This window comes from Pteropus alecto, unplaced genomic scaffold, assembly GCF_000325575.1.
Source record: "Pteropus alecto unplaced genomic scaffold, ASM32557v1 scaffold75, whole genome shotgun sequence".
Lineage (NCBI taxonomy): Eukaryota > Metazoa > Chordata > Mammalia > Chiroptera > Pteropodidae > Pteropus > Pteropus alecto.
In genome coordinates this window covers 22,183,930-22,200,990 of record NW_006440638.1, presented here as the reverse complement: position 1 = coordinate 22,200,990, position 17,061 = coordinate 22,183,930, and the positions used below count along the sequence as shown (strand labels likewise).

At 38.9% G+C, this 17,061-nt stretch overlaps 1 protein-coding gene across 12 annotated transcripts in view; it reads right to left on the bottom strand.

The window, feature by feature from the left end:
• Positions 1-17,061, bottom strand: part of ERC2 (ELKS/RAB6-interacting/CAST family member 2) — an 890,290-nt gene that overhangs the window by 736,670 nt on the left and 136,559 nt on the right. For all 12 annotated transcript variants that reach the window (XR_003047987.1, XR_003047989.1, XR_003047988.1 and 9 more), the window contains exon 3: positions 8,497-8,913. Coding sequence is in view for 9 of the 12 variants with exons in the window: in XM_025050722.1 (XP_024906490.1) it covers positions 8,497-8,913 (417 nt within the window). In the remaining 3 variants the exon portion in view is untranslated. The remainder of the gene's footprint in view (positions 1-8,496; positions 8,914-17,061) is intronic.

The window sequence follows — 17,061 nt, the reverse complement described above, 5'->3', positions numbered from 1 at the left end:
ATCCCTGGCAGTATCAAGGAGTGGTTAGGAACAGGTGCCTGGGACCAGCAGACCCAATGTGACTCCTAGAGCAATGACCACATGCTCTGAATACCTGGATCAGACACATCACCGCTCTGGGCCTCGGCTTCCTAATCTGAAAGGCAGGAAACCACCTCTCATCCTAGAGTATTGTTGGAAGGATTAAATGGCACTCTCAGAAAAATGACTAGCCAGACTAACGTTCCTGAGTGCCCAGTATATGTTACATGTCCTCACTGTTTAATTTCTCTGAGCCTCAGTTTCCTCATAGGGTTACTGGCAGCATTAGAGGAAATCATTTAAATGGTATATGTTCTATAAAATACAAAGCCTCCTTCACATGTAAGGTATTAATTAATGTTCCCACCCGAGACACCAGGAGCTTAGTATAACTGAACTGTCTCAACTTCCCATTGCTGTAACTTGTAAAACACACTGAAGTATCCACAGTACAGTTGTTTGCCGGAATGTCTGACTACGGAGATTTTTTTTGTGGTGTACTGTTTCACCAAATGATGACAATAAATTAGGTCAGCTACCAAAAGAATATTTTTACCTTGGGTGTGACTGCAGGACAGGGTGATAAGGACAATAATCAGTCTCTCCCAGCGTAACCCCTGACATTCTTTCCATCCGGGGTGCCTCCCCCATACCCCTCTGCCCTGCCACTTTCTTTTCCCAGTCAGTTCCAAAATGCTGTGAGCCTAATGGCTCCCTGTTACTGTAAAAAGGAACCAATTACACTCATTAAAATCAATATGGGGTAAAACCTGAACCATTTCAACTTAGCATTGAGTGTTCAAACTTTAAAAAACATTAAAATTTAGAGATAAGGGGCAATGCTCCTCATGCCGCACTCTGCTCTGCTTGCCTCACACGCCGCCGGTGCCTGCCACGGCCACCATCCAGCAGCAGGTAGGGAAACGGTGCTAGAGAACAGCAAAGGCTTTGACAGGTACCTGAAGGAAGCAGGATTAGGAATGACTCTGTGGAAAATAGGTGTCATGGCCAAATTAGATTGTGTCACCACTACTGATGGCGAAAACTTCACCATAAAAACTGAGAGCACGTTGAAGGCAACACAATTTTCATGTAACCTGAGAGAAAAGTTTCAAGAAACCACAGCTGATGGCAGGAAAACTCAGACTTGTCTGAAACTTTATAAATGACGCATTGGTTCAACGTTAGGAATGGGATGGAAAGGAAAGCACAATAACAAGAAAATTGGAAGATGGGAAATTAGTGGTCGAATTAACAATGTCGCCTGTACTCAGTAAAAATTCAGTCCTCCTTCTGGACAGGAATTAGTTATAAGGATAAACAAGTTCAGTTCAATGAGCAAATCTCCACACTGCCTTTTTTTTTCATTATTGCGTTCAATTCTCTTTTACACAAACATTTTACATGCAACCGTTTCCAAGTGTTAGTTTAATTAGGATCATCTCTTTGGTTAGTAAATAAATGTGTTTGTGCTAAAAAAAATAAATAAATAAAAAATAAAGATAAGGCAAATGATGCTAAATAAAAATGAATACATTTCTTATGTCATCAGAAGGTGAATAAAAATTATGAAATCCTGCTTTTGGATGCATTGTTAACCAGAGTCCAGAGAGAATGCTTTTCTGTTAGGATGCTTCATTGGCATCCATCCTGCACAGAGTGCTTGGAGAAAATGAAACTCAGAATAAAGAAAATCTAAATCAAGTTGGCATCAGTCAATGAAAATTCCATGTAATCTTAAAAGATATATCATATTCAAAACTAAATGCTTACTCAGAAAAGAGGCATGAAGAAGTATGCTGTCCCTAGGGTCTCCTCTTAATAATAAGAATAAGTGACAAGGCAGCCTTAGAAGGAACACACAAACTGAGGGCTTGGTGATCACAGATGATCAGGTGTGTGTGTGAAAACAGCAACAAAAGAAAAGTCACCAACAGCCAGAAATGCTTTATGCACTTAGGCAGAATTAATAATCATTTCCTCAGTCATATTCTCAGCCTGGTTGGACAGTTCCATCAGTATTTCATCAAACTCCACATATCCAAAGTCTTTCCTCAACCCCAGTACCTCCTGCTGATGGCTTGCCTGCCCACTGTCCCCTACATCAGTATCCTTCTAACTTATCTTTATGCCTTTAGTCCCTTCCTGTACAATCTACTACTAATTATCAATCTTTACTAACAATCTACTACTAATAATCTTTTCTGATCATGCCATTCTCCAGGGCAAATTCCTTCACAGGCTGCCCAGCGCCTACACGGTAAAGGCCAATCCCTTCTGTCGCATGCTCAGAGCCCTCAGTGACCTGACCTCAAAACATCTATCCAGCTTTATTTCCTTTTCCTCCTGACAGGTGAAGTTTCAGCTGCTCCAAACTCACTGTGCCCCAAACCCACCATAGTTCCCACCTCTAAGACTTGGCTCAGTCATCTCTTTTCCAACTGTACTTGTCCATCACCCCTGTGTGTTGAAATTCTTCCTGACTTTGAGTCAAGCTCAGTCATCAGCTCCCCTTCTTCTAAGCTGCACAGAATTTAAGTGCCATTTGTAGTCCTCTGGGTGCACCACCCCAAAAAGCAGTGGTGTGCAGTGGTACCAAGTGTATTCTCTAGAGCCCAACCTCCCATTATTGTGATCTTGGTTCTAGCACTTGCTGTGAGTGACTGAGAACAGTTACTTATCTCTTTGTGCTTCAGTTTCCTTATCTCTGTATGAGGATGATGACAGCAATATTTACTTAGTACAGTAACTGAGCACAGAATAAGCCTCAATAGGTGTGAGCTGTTTCTCTTATTGACCACCTGAATCCCTGAACAAGACCACAAACTTGCCAAGGGTACTCACACAGCATCCTGCACATGACCGTTCAACATGTGTTCAACAATGTCCAACATACTTCGAAAAAATTGAAAGAAAACTTCCAATTAAGGTTATCCTCAAAGTTACTGCTCTACTCCCAACATAGAGCAATAGTAAACATAAAAGAACATGGCAGGTGTATAATCATCATGAACTTTTTCAACACTGGCGAAAAAAAAAAAAACACACATAGCATCTCTCAAGGTATTTTTTAACTATTTTTTCATTTCTTCAAATACTTATTGAGCACATGCAGGCAATATTTGAGGCCTAGGAATACTGATGGAATGTACTGATCAGGTAAGAAACATACTTAATTAAAATAGGGAGAAATTGTTAGGTTCTATAATATATTTATAAAAAACAACTCTTAAAAAGGAAGTATGTAAACTGCTTATGTGGTCACTAGGGTTTAGGAATATTTTCTGTGATAAACTTTATTGGAAGAAAAAGAATGTATTGAATCTGTAGAGTCAGAATTAGAAATGCCTGCATCAGCAAAATCATGGCTCAACCAGCAAAATTGGAGACAAGCATGTGTTTAAAGAGAAAGAAGCTACATGTTTTTAGAGAGGAGGGACTAAGGTAGAGTTTAGAAGTGGAGGTTTGAGCCATCTGTAAGAGGTTTATAAGCTCAAGAACTTGCCTTGGTGGATCTCCCACTGGCCTGACAACCTGGATAAATAAATGAGAAGACCAAGAATTCACGTCCTCCTCCTCCCTGCTTCCCATTCCCCCACTCCTCACACATAGCATGGAAGGAAGCCCAGGTCAAGGCTCATGGGGGCTGTACTTGTCCCAGGTTAATCGCGTTTTGGCCACGGATGACTTGAGTGCTCTTCTGCCCTTGCTACCAAAGAAAGGCAAGCTGCCCAAAGAGAGTAGCATAAGAGATCAACAGGCATGGCAGCAGAATATCTTACAGTGCAATGAGTCCAAAGACTCCTGACTCTCTTCTAAGGACCAGCCAAGACTATATTAAGGAGAGTGAATCCAAGAGGATCCTCGTACATAAACCCACTTTTTATTTAAAGAGATCAGTAGTATTTTGGGCACTTGATTACCAAAACTTTTGCATGGAACAATATGTTCTTTGCAGAAAAAAACTAAAGAATGCAGTAAACTATTACTACATCAAACAATGTCTTATCAAATTAACTTGTATCTGAAAGCTTCAGACAGCACTAGTGAGTAATGCTGCATTTTGGCCAGCACTTCAGTTCCCATTAGCACATCAGTTGTAGTTCTTGAACAATCGTTTTGGTCTTCCAAATAAGTTGAGATCATAATCTTTCTGTTGTTGTTTCCTGCCAGGCAAAGAAGTAGTTTCGCCCTCAGCTTTTTCCAGACCACAGAAAGACAAGACACTAAAGCAACCCAACTCTCCCCATGTGCAACTCCTGCCAACATGAAATCTCCCGAAACAATAGGCTAAACAAGGCCAGTATTCCATGAGATAGGGATTATATGAGGTGGGGTTTATAAAAATGGGGTTTGTTTTGGCCTATAAATGAATCATAAAACCACTAGCACTCCATTCCGCAGCATTACACCACCTAACCCCAACAGGGTCGAACTGTGCAAAATGAAAAAGAAATCAAGAACACACTGAACTTAAAACTTCAAGTACATTCTAAATCCTGTTTTAGATTAATTTAAATTAACAGAGGCCAGGCAACTTCCTTATTCAAACTGGGTTATTCTTACTGGTTTGATACCAAAAGCAATCAGCTACATTTTAAATACACACACACACACACACACACACACACACACACACACATACACACACACACACACCCTAACAGAAGAACATTCTAAAACTCAGTAGAGAATATGGAAATAGCTTACAATAAATTTTGCCTTCTAGAATAACTAATGGAGAAAATTACCCAGTCATTTGACCATAGGAAACAACTATTTGTATATTATTACATATTTTTCAGGTCACAAATTAAAAGCACAATTTTTATGTTCCAGAATAGCATTTTTCCAAAGAGTTTTACAAAGGACCCCAGTGCAACAAAAGAAAAGCAAGTAAAATACGTTTGAGGAGTCTGCCTTTCCTGGTCCCCATCTTGGAAATGACTGATACATATTTGAATATTGAGGAGTCTAAGGGGTCCTGCAGTAAACTCTAAGGAATCCAGCATTTTCTCAAGTTCATTGGTCCTACAGCCCTTTTTTTTTTTTTTATAACACATATCAACATTCCACAAAATGGTTGTTCTGTGGAGCACAGTTTGGGAAAGATTCTTCTAGAAAAGGCATAGAATGAAAAGGTCTAATAGCTGAGACTCTGGAGTCACCCTGATTTGAATACCAGCGTCACCACTTGTTAGTTGTGGAACTTCGGGCAAGCTTCTTTATGTCATTTGTCCCTCAGTTATCCCAGGTAAAATGGGCAAAATAATACCGTTAGGCGTGGGTCTTTGCATACGACCGGAACAGTCCTCTGAGAGCCTCACATGGCAGGTTCCTTTTTGTCATTCAGACCTCAGTTCAGGGAAGTCCAAGAAGACTTCCCTGACCAACCAATATAAAGTTGGCCCCACCGAAGTCACTAGTTCTTCATCCTCTTCTTTACTTCATGATACTTCTGTTTAACTATTAAATTGTGTCTGCTTCACCCCAGTAACATACGAGCACCATGATGTCAAATGTTATCAGATATCATTGCTCTATTCTAAAACAGATCCTCAATAAATATCCATTCATTCAATGGATGGATGAATAGATGAATAAATGAAGTGGCTGTGAGAATTAAATCAATGTAAAGTATTCTTTATAATGCCTGACACATAAGAAGCAATCCAGATGCTGTTACAAAAACTTTTGATGAATGATTAAGTGGTTAATACACTCATAACTCTTATATTATAATTCTTACACTCATAATTCTTGCCTCTTTTTGCTGTATTGTATGTAAACATTTTATGGCATTTATTTAGAGGTGTGTAGGTAAATGGGCTTTTAGGTATAGGGCGGGGCAGCAGGAGAGTGTGAGTAGGCCCTGAAAGTAGTATTTTGCTGATGTTCATGGTGTAAATACTCCCACCACCACCAATTTCAAGCTACCAATGGTTTAAAAGCAGGTTCACAAAATTCCTAAAACTATAACAAATGACTCTCACAAGCCACTACAATCCTTCTCTTGGGAAAGGTCCTTTAAGGCCTCGAAGTCTTATTTATTGAGTTCAAGTTTAAATGACATTTTTACATAAAGACATCTTTCCCAAATTCTCCCTTCTTGATAAGCCAAGATAAGAGCTATCCACTGACCTTGGTCTGATGCTCAAGGAAAATAGCTGGATGTGCTGGGCTGCGTTTTCTGTACTACTCTCTGTGGGCCCTGAGGCTTATATTTAAGGCTCTACACATGATCTATATCCATACCAGACCAGTGTGGGAATCAACTAATCTCATAAAACACAAGTTAAATTATATTTAGATTTATTTAAATAGAGGCATCCACATAATAGAACCAAGGCACCATCTATTAAGTGCCACCAAAGAGCAAAATCTAATAACAAACAGAAGAAGAGTAATTCTACTCTGACCACAAGATCCCAACATAGAGAGAAGGTCAATGCTGCAGATGGAGGTCTCTCTGGCAATACGGCCTTGCTATACGTGCAGCATGACCCACTGTTATCCAAAATAAAGAATCCGCTTTTTTCAACTACGGCAATCTACCAACCAGAGTTTTGAGATAACAACCAATATTTCAAACTCCACAGTCACTCTACATTCAAGTGATAACATGCCAGTAATTACTGCTTCTCTTCTGTAAACTAAATGGAAAGTCTATGGAATAAGGCAGAAAGAGATTAGTTTCTGCTTCACTATATTAGCTATCTATTTCTGTGTAACAAATTACCCCAAATTTCAGCAGCTTAAAACAACACACATGTATTATCTCAAAGTTTCTGTGGATCAAGACACTAGGCATGACTTAGCTCAGTCCTCTGTTTCATAGTCTCTCACAAAGCTGCAATCAAGGTGTCAGCTCCGGGCCTGTCATCTCATCTGAAGGTTTGAATGGGGAAGGATCCACTTCCAAGCTAAGTGGTTGTAGGCAGTTTTCAGTTCTGTGTGAGTGAGGGTCTCACTTCCAGCACTGGGTGTTGGCTGGAAGAGGGCCTCATTTCCTTACGACATGGACCTCTCCAACATGGCAGATTGCTTCATCGAAGCATGCAATTGGAGAAGGCAACAGAATTTTCTAACAAAATGGAAGTATTGACTTCTATAACCTAATCATGGGAGTGTCATTGGCATCCCATTACCTTTACTATATTCTATTGTTTAGAAGTAAATCGTTCAGCTTATACTCAAGGGATAGGGAATCTACAAGGGCATGAATTCTAAGAGACAGAGATCACTGGGGCCATATTGGAATACGGATGGGAAGATCAAGCCCAACAAAAAACCTCTTTAAGCATCTCAATATGAAATCAAGCTATGTAGTTTCCCAATCATGTTGCTCAGGTCGCATGAAAACAAAACACGGGAGAGTGAGCATGGAGGCATGAAGTCTGAAGACACAAAATTGTGTTCAAACGTTCTAGGTAAATTCAATCTGCATCAGAGAAAACTCTTGGAAGCATCTGCATTAGTAAGTCCCAACATGCAAGCAATTCTCCTGAGCAACAAAACAAGTGATTCACAAGAAGGGCTGCCCATAGAAGCAGGTATATGTGAAGAAATCTAATTTGGTCTGGAAGCAAATATCTTTGGGAATTTTTATGTATCACTGTAGCATATTTTGAAGATATACTTACATTTTATTGCTTCCTATTTTTTGTGAGATGTGTGTCTTCCACAGCATTTTGCCTACATGGTACTTTTGAGATCCACATCCACCATAGTGGCAAGAAACTACTGTAAAAATTTCAAACATTGGCTGTCACCCACATTTTTTTCTAATCTCTATCCAACCACATATTCTCAGATATCTCAGAATCCCAACATTCAATGGTGGTGGCAGGCCAGAGAGGCTGCCTCTGAAGGACTTCAAATGATTTATTCCACTAAGTATAAAATGCATACTCAGAAACTCTGGAACACTGTCCTAGATAAATCTAAATGTAGACAAGGATTATCTTAAACCTAAATGTTCAAAACTGGTCTACACATTTTACCATTCTTTCCAGAAATACCCATATTCATTACTTTCTGCAAATTCCACCCCCAATTCAGCTATAAAAAATATTTAAGTTCATTGTTTTACTAACCTATTCATTTTGCTCCTTTAGAGATATGATTTTTGATAAGCACCTAAAACTTAAACAGTACTGTATTTAAAAGGTCCTGAAACAATGACCATCTGTGGGAAAACAATTGTAAACCATCTTAGAATTGACATGTGCTGCACACGCTTGGATTCTGAATACGTGTTAAATAATAACGGAACATATGTGTAGTGAGGCAGGAAAAAAAAACTGAATGCAAAATTACAGTTCAAAGGTGATAAGCAGACAGGAAAGCTAATAAAACAGACGACAAAGGGAATTTCATTAAGGCCATAAGAATCTTCCAACCTGTGAAAATAACTTGATAACATATTTTAACTGGTAAAATATGGCTTCAGGGAAATAGAGTGAATGTCCTTACCTCTCTAAGATGGATATTTTCCTTCTCTTTCTGGTCTAAAATCACTTCTAAGTGGCTGACTTGAGACTCAGCCTCTGCCATCCGTCGCGTCCGTTCATTGTCATCCTCAAGACTTTTGGACGGCAAGCCTTTACTTTGCAACATCTCAAGAAGCTTTTTAATTGACTCATCTCGAGCATTGAGAGTCTGTTTCTGCGTTTCGATTCTCAGCTCCATTTCCTCCAAAGTCTTCCTCAATAGGAACAGCTCCTTAGCCTGTCTGTCATGCTCAGCTTGCAGCCGCCGGAAGTTCTCCTCAGTCAGCTCAATGGTGAAATGCTCAGCTCCTCGGTTGCCACTCTCTTGCTGTAGGAGGTGGTTGAGGTCTCTCTGAGTTCGTAGTTCATCCTGAAGGGCCTGGATTGTCAACTGCAGGTGCTGTGATAAGAAAGACAGAGCAGGAGAGGAGAAAGAAGCGAAAAAGTCAATGAAAACGCCCAGTGCTATTTGCTGCTACCGCACTATGAAGATGGAATGTTGTTAATCATGAGGCCCACAGGGCCAGCCATCAAGTCCTCCAGGGTGACTTCAGAAGCATGGGACAGCACATGGAACGGGGAAAGTTAATTCAGTGATGCTTTCTGAATGTCTTAGGAGAAAAGAAATGTACACATACACAAAAACAGTACATTAGTGTCAGTCACAAGGGAAATTACATGTCTACAGAGTTTTAATTTAGGAAGAGGAAAGGGTTAGAGGAAAACTTTCACAAACACCTTCTTTATGCCCACAATGCTCCAGACTCAGTATTCCTTGTTTCCTAAGGTGTTCTTTATTCTAATATCCATTATTTTCCATGATAAATGCATGTCCATTTAAAAATGAAAATAATAGCATCCACTACAACTTGACACAAACAAGGACTTTATTTTTACAAATAAAGCTGTGAATAGGTTTAGTAAACAGGATTACTGCATCTGCAAGCAAAAGGGAACAAATGCAGACAGAGACAGACACACTCGAAACACATGGGGAAGTAAGGCTGTGCAGAAAAAAAACAAACAAGCTGCAAAGAGTGGACAAACCTTCGTTCTTCTGGCATCCAGTAACTGAACAGCATGGGAAATGAAAAAAAAAATGAAGCAAAAAATCAACACAAAGAAAAGTCCAGTGCAAGCAAACAATATTTAACGGAAAAAACTTAACCAACACAAAGTACCTCCACAGAGTAAAAAAAAAAAACAAAAGAAAAATAATTTCTTATTACAGCAAAGACCCATAAGCTACACAGAATCTATAGTACTGAGGCTTGATAAATGTAATTTTTTTTAAATGTGAGGTTTATTCTACTTATTGTTTTCCTAAATCTCTGTGGCCCAGAAAGTCTTGGGTATATCACCAAGGAGAAAAGCACAATACTCCAGAAGCACCCAAATATTATTCTAGGTGACCATTTAACCAAAATCACAGTGAAAGCACTAGAGAAACAAAACAGTCACCAGTTGCGAGAAAAAAAAATACCTGCATTAAGACAATTGAAATCAGCAACACCTTCCCCACAGGGCCAACCCCCAGGCTGGTCAGAGCAGGCGGCCACAAGCCTGAAGGAATTTTTGTCCTAGGAGCAAACCAGGAAGCTTTCAAAACAGCGCTTATTTATTCAGTCACCAAACACATACTCCTGCCTGTGGACCAGACACAACACTAAGCAAAGGAATCAAGATGGACATAAGGTATAGCCCCTGTCCACAGGAAACACAAAATATTGTGAGGGATGGATAATCATGTCTCAGTTATATAAATACTGGAGCAGCCTACTTTGAAGACTTTCTGAAGTCCTACTAACATCCAAAGGTATGGAGACTAAGTATAACTTATACCCAGAAACTAGCACTGAGTAATGAATCACCTTGAGTAAACTCTTTATGGATACCCACTTCATCTTTCCATTTCTTTTGAAATTCCTAGAGAACAGAGAACAAGTATCTCTTTCTCATCTATGCCACAGTACCTCACAAGGTACTGACTGGGCGTAAGCAACTGGTATGTATTTAATGATGGTGATTTTGATTTATTTTTTTTAAATATAATGCATCCTTGTAAAGTGTAAAATTCAGTGCTTTTTAGTATATTTACAAAGTTGTATGACCCTCAACACAAAAAAAAATTTCGAACAATTTCATCATCCAAATAAAAAAAAAAAGTGTAACATTTAGCAGTCACTCCTCATCCCCCTCCCTATCCGCAGGCTCTGGCAACCACTAATGTACTTTCTGTCTCTATGTATTTGCCTGTCCTGGACATTTCATATCAATAGAATCATGCAATAAATAGTTTCTTTCACTTAGCCTGTTTTCAAAGTCCATCCATGTTGTAACAAGTATCAGCATTTAAATTCATTTTATAGATGAATATTATTCCATTATAGGGACATACCACATTGTATTTATCTATTCATCAGTTGATTCATACAGAAATATTCATAGGAGCATTATTCATAGTAGCCAAAAAGTGGAAACAACCTGTATGTCAATCAACTGATGAATGAGTAAAATATGGTATATTCATATAATGGAATACTATTTAGTCATACTAAGCAATAAAGTACTGATACACACTGCAACATAGATGAACCTTGAAAACATTAATTGATTCCATTGATTCCACTGATAAGAAATGTACAGAACAAGCAAATCTATAGACAGAAAATAAATTGATGATTGCCAGGGGGGCTGGGATGAGGATAATGGAGGGTGATTACTGAAGAATGATCTTTAGTTTCTTCTTGGGGTGATAAAAATGTTCTGGAACCAGATAGTTAGATAGTGGTGTTGGTTGTACAACTTTGTAAAATATACTAAAAACCAATGAATTTTCACATTAGATGGGAGAATTGTATGATACATAAATTATATTTCAGTAAAGTTGTAACAAAGAACATGAGATAGGATTATAAAGTGATATGACTTTTCTTTACCAGTCCCCATCCCTAAACCACATCAAAACAAAGTCTACAGAAGTATCAACAGCCTTCAGCACAGAGATGTGCCCACTGCCAAGCCTCTTGGGAACAGAGAGTGTAACTCTCTTCGAATCATTTAAATATTCTCTTGAAGATGGCAAATCTTTGTCCTTTGAAAGTGGCTTTGATTTCTGAGATGATCCAAGTTTATTTGAGATGACCGTGGTGAATCAGGAAGATCAGACTGGAAATCATCTTTTCTGAGAGTGACCAAAAATAAGACTGGTTTTCCTATGTGGTTCATAGACTGGCCAAAAGGGAATTCCAAAGAGAAAATGCCAAAATTCTTTCAGCAGAGACAGCAACAATGGAAGACAACTCTGTAAGGGGACTACTTACCTCTTTGGATAGGCAAGATGCCTATTGGCCTGAACCTTTGTTTCCACACCTGCAAAATGGACATAATCACCACTCCTACTTCATAGGGTTCCTAGAGGAATAACTAAAATAATGCATCAAGCGCCAAGTTTGAAAGCAAAGGGAGGGAGGAAGTTTGGTAGAAAGGAAGAAAAATAGAAAAGAAAAATGAGAGGAAGGAAGGAAGGAAGGGAGGGAGGGAGGGAGGGAGGGAAGAAATGGGGAGGGAGGGAAAATTTATCAATTCAATATACATTTACCCAATATCTCTCACATATTCACGAAATATCAAAAAAGAAAGGAAAACAAATGGTCCATGCTCACAGTTCATGTGGACAAGCAAACTATAACAGTAATACTATGTTATGAGAGTTATGACAGAAGTCATAGCCAGGTGGCTAGAAATTCAGAGAGGATGTAATCCAGGCTAGAGACATGTGGGAAAACACCCCAAACCAAGATCTATCACTGAGCTACATCTTGAAGAGCAAATGGGAGTCTCCCCAAGAATAATGACGGAAAGAGAAGAGAAAGTACAAAAGCTCTGAGGCAAAGACAGAGCAGACCTATTAAGGAACAGCAACAGCAAAATTCTAAAGTGTTTACCACATGCCACACATAGTTCTAAGCTTTTTTAATCCTCACAACCATGCTGTGAGGTAGTCACTGTTATGATCTCCATTTAATGGTTGAGAAAATGGAGCTGCGAGGTGGTTAAGTAACTTGCTCCAGGTCACCGAGCTAGGTAAGTGGCATAGTAAGATGTTCCTCCAGACAGCCTAACCCCAACACCCCTGCTCAAACCACTATACCATCTAGGTTCTGAACTGGAACAAATACTTCAGGATGGCTAGAAAAAAGAATGAAGAGTGGGGAGAGGTATGCAGGAGTGATGAGAACAGACAGGCAGGCAATTATGACAATTACAGCAATTCTCAATATTAGCCATCCTAATTAGGCTGTTTCCCATTCAGAGGTTGTCGTGATGAATGTTTTCAGATTGTACACTTATTAATACATAAAATCCATTTTCCAGCTAGCCATTTTATTAGTCACCAAATGGCTTCAGCATGACCAACTACAATCTGACAATTGAACTAAAATCTGGTGTTTGAAAATTTCTCTAATCTTTACATAATGATAAAGGGATCAATAAATCAAAAGGACTTAACGTTAGTAAATATATACACACCAACCATAAGAGCATCTACATACATAAAGCAATTACTGACTGGCCTAAAGGGAGAGATCAACAGTAATACACTCATAGTAAGAGACATTAATACTCCATTGACACCAACAGACAGATCTTCCAGACAAAAAATCAACAAGGAAACAATGGGCCTAAAAGACCCACTAGACCAGATGGATTTAATAAATATTTTCAGAGCGTTTTACCCCAAAGCAGCAAAATATACATTCTTCTCAAGTGCATATGGAATATTTTCCAGGATAGACCACATGTTAGGACACAAAACAAGTCTCAATAAATTTAAGAAGACTGAAATCATATCAACCATTTTCTCTGATCACAATGGTATGAAACTAGATATCAACTACAAGAAAAAAACTGGAAAATACACAAACATATGGAAGCTAAATAACATGCTACAAAACAATGAATGGGTTAACAATGAGATCGAAGAAGAAATCAAAAGATACCTAGAGACAAATGAAAATGAAAACACGACTAAAAATATATGGGACACAGCAAAAGCAATCCTAAGAGGGAAATTCATAGCAATACAGGGCTACCGCAAGAAACAAGAAAAAGCTCAAATAAACAATATAACCTTACACCTAAAAGAACTAGAAAAAAACAGCAAGCAAGCCCAAAGTGAGTAGAAGAAAAGAAATAATAAAGATCAGAGCAGAAATAAATGAAATAGAATCTAGAAAAACAATACAAAACACTAATGAAACCAAGAGCTTTTGTAAGGCAGTCACCCAAAGCCCACTAGATCAATAATTCATTTCAGCTTGTTATCTATATCAGCAAACTGCAAGGTTGTATTCTAGAGCCAGCTCTTCGGAATCTCCATCATCACCATTGTCTCAACTGCTCAAAGCCTCAATCACTCCTTCTGTGGCTTCCATTCCTTGGTAAATTTGGAGAGAGAAGCCCTTCCAATGTCAACCTACATCAGGATAGGACATAACCAGGTGATCCAACTTCATGCTTGGTTCCCAGTCAAACTGCTGTCAACTTAGCACTTGTGGCACAGGTGGAACAGATAGCAAAGCAGCTAATTCCGTTCAAGTAAAAAGTGAGTTGATGGTTGAATGAGTATCCAGAAAGCTTTTTATTCCCCACCCTGATTCTGGGATCATTCTCCAGTTGTCCTGAAGGAATCAAAGCTCAAAAGGCAAACTTCCTTCTCCACAGCCTGCCACTGAGGACACCGCGAAGAAAAGCAAAGCAAGTGTGACAACCGAGATTCAGGCTATCTTTACAGTCACTCTGCTGGGAATACAAAGAGAATGCATCATATTGATCATGCATGATACCTAGGCTTTAACCCAGTTCTTTTTGACATACTCGCCACCACAACACACACACACTTAATTGCATACTTTGAATTCTGCCCTGGATAGTAAAGACTAGTCCTATTTCCAATCCACAGAAGGAAAAAAGTTTAAAATCATTGGTCTGTCTTTTAAACATAGGTAAACAAAATCGGAGCTAAAAAGATTAGTCTGACCAATTGATTTCAAGTCTCAGACAATAAATGAGGCCATAATGACTTCTCTTTCTGGTATTACAGCAGGCTCCATTTTTTGGTAGGCCCTCCCAGTACACAAAGGCTAGGTAAAAGCAATTATATCTTTCAAAACATTGTTGTACTTACAAAAAGCAATTTCCACGAGAGAGAGAGAGAGAGAGAGAGATTGAGAGAGAGAGAGAGATTGAGAGAGAGATTGAGAGAGAGAGAAAGTGAGCTTCTCAAGGAAAAGTACTGAGCCAAAACTGGATTGTGCCCCAAATCTAGTACATAATAGGTATTCAGTAAATAGTGAGTGAAATGTGGACAGAAAGATGAAAGAACCAAAAGGGAAACTGTCTCACCAGAGGTTGGCACAGAAGAACAATGCGAGGGAGAACAGGTTTCCATTCCTCTTTGCTTTGCTGCAGTTAGGATGGGAATGGGAGAATGGTAGGGAGGGGGAAAGTATCCTTGACTTCAGCTTACACTGTCCTGTTCTCTCTCCCAAACTCAAAATACCGCATGTCTACCAAGACAGTCGCCTGACAATACTGCTCCGAAGCTGCCAGCACTATGTCCACTTCACAAGAGGATGAATTGGGCTGGCTTAAAAGGATTTGGCTGCAATCACATCATTAGCAGATATGGGCCAGTATCTATAACTGAGGTTTCCTCCAGCCAATTCTAAAGTCTCCCTGCTCTAAAAATACTACGGAACTTCATTTTGCACAACTCTTAAAAGCTCCTATAGTCACTTAATTTTGAAAAAAAGGAAAACGATGAAAATATAAGACTAAGCCATACTTGAGTTTATATTAAAAAGGGGGGAAAATATACTTTGCCTTAGCCAACGTTTAGGAGAGTGACTTCCAACAGCTACTGGAGTCAGAATCTAATCCAGATTTCAGAATGTCTAAAACACAAAAAGATAAATAGAATGAAAATATAATTGTGTGTGTATAATGCATGGAATACAATTCTTTAAATAAGGACTAGCCAGATGTTTAGAATCTACTGTGTCTTATCCCCAAACATGGAAAATATGAGTTTCTGGCAGATTTGAAAAAATTTGTGACCTCAAGCTCTTTTCCACACTATGGGGAAAAAACAAAAAATGATAAAGTTTTGTACTATAAAGCAGTTTAGGGTTTCATTGCTATGAAAACTGTCTCTGAGCTATATAAAAATATGAATTGGCTTATACCCAAAAGTCTTGAACTTTTTTTTAATAAATCCATACGCCTTCTCAAGCAAGGGCTTAACATAACTCTTTCAAAGAAAACAGAATCTTTTTGCAGACAACTTGGCCTGCTCTACTTCTTCTATGACTTTATTTTCCTATTTATCATTTTCCAGTTTGTCTCTAATCAAATTTTAAGGGCAGGTTCTCTGATCCCTTTTTCCATAATCCCGTGTGCAGGATGTACAGCACTCCTCATGGCTCCAAACCTTCACGTGTGTGAAAAGACAAACAGCAGACGTTGGCTAAAAACATGTGGCCCTCGTGTGCTGTGGAAGAGCTGCTCTGCTGAGAAAAGTATAAAAAGGTAATATTTAGACGTATGATCCTACGCTTTCTCCTTTAGGAGAGAACAAGTACACATAGATAAATAAGGACTATTGATAGGTGATTTTTAAAAGCACCAAAGCACTGGATCCCTGGGTTTCTCACGCAGACAAGCTGTTAAGGATAACTGTGGAACCTACTTTGGTTGATAACATGTGACATTTTGCCAAGATTCATAACACTAAGAGGAGTACACATGGGAAAGCCCTCTTGGCAGCTGCTTTCACAAGCAAGGAGTTGTTCTGGTTTTCATTACAGACCAATACTGTAAGGTGGCACAGTATTGGAATATTGTAGTGAGCTGAGAGTTAAGGACTTAAATTCTAATTCCAGCTTTGCTACTAACCAATTATATGATCTGGGAAAATAACCAAACTTGTCTGGGCTTCCAAGAACAGTGGCGAAGAGCTGGATTTTGAATCCTGGATCTACCTATGACAATCTATGTCACCTTGGACAAATTACTTAAGTACTCTGAGCATCAAATTATTCATCCATAAACAGGAAATGATCACTGTAACTAATTTAGAGCATTCACACAAAGACTTCATGAGATGTTCACTGAGTAGGTGAACAAGCTCCCAAACAGCACAAAACATAGGGCCTAGCATATAATGAGTGCTCAATAAATGTCCATCATTATCATTATTGTTGAGACAACGGTGGTGGCTAGAGGCCCAGATTAAAATTTCTCTCCCATTTGAGGATGGAAAAGAAATGAGCATAATGAACATAAATTTTTGATCATCAAATAAATGCAATGGTGGGAAACTAAATGCTAAGTGCTTTGGTATTTTTTAAATAAGGGGAAACAGGAAACAGTTGTTTCAAGGCCAATTCAAAATGAATAAAATTGATTTCCCATTAACTGGTCTATAAATAACTCTATAAGGGGCTCTCGGGAATACCAACTGTTTCTGTTTGGGGTCAAGGTT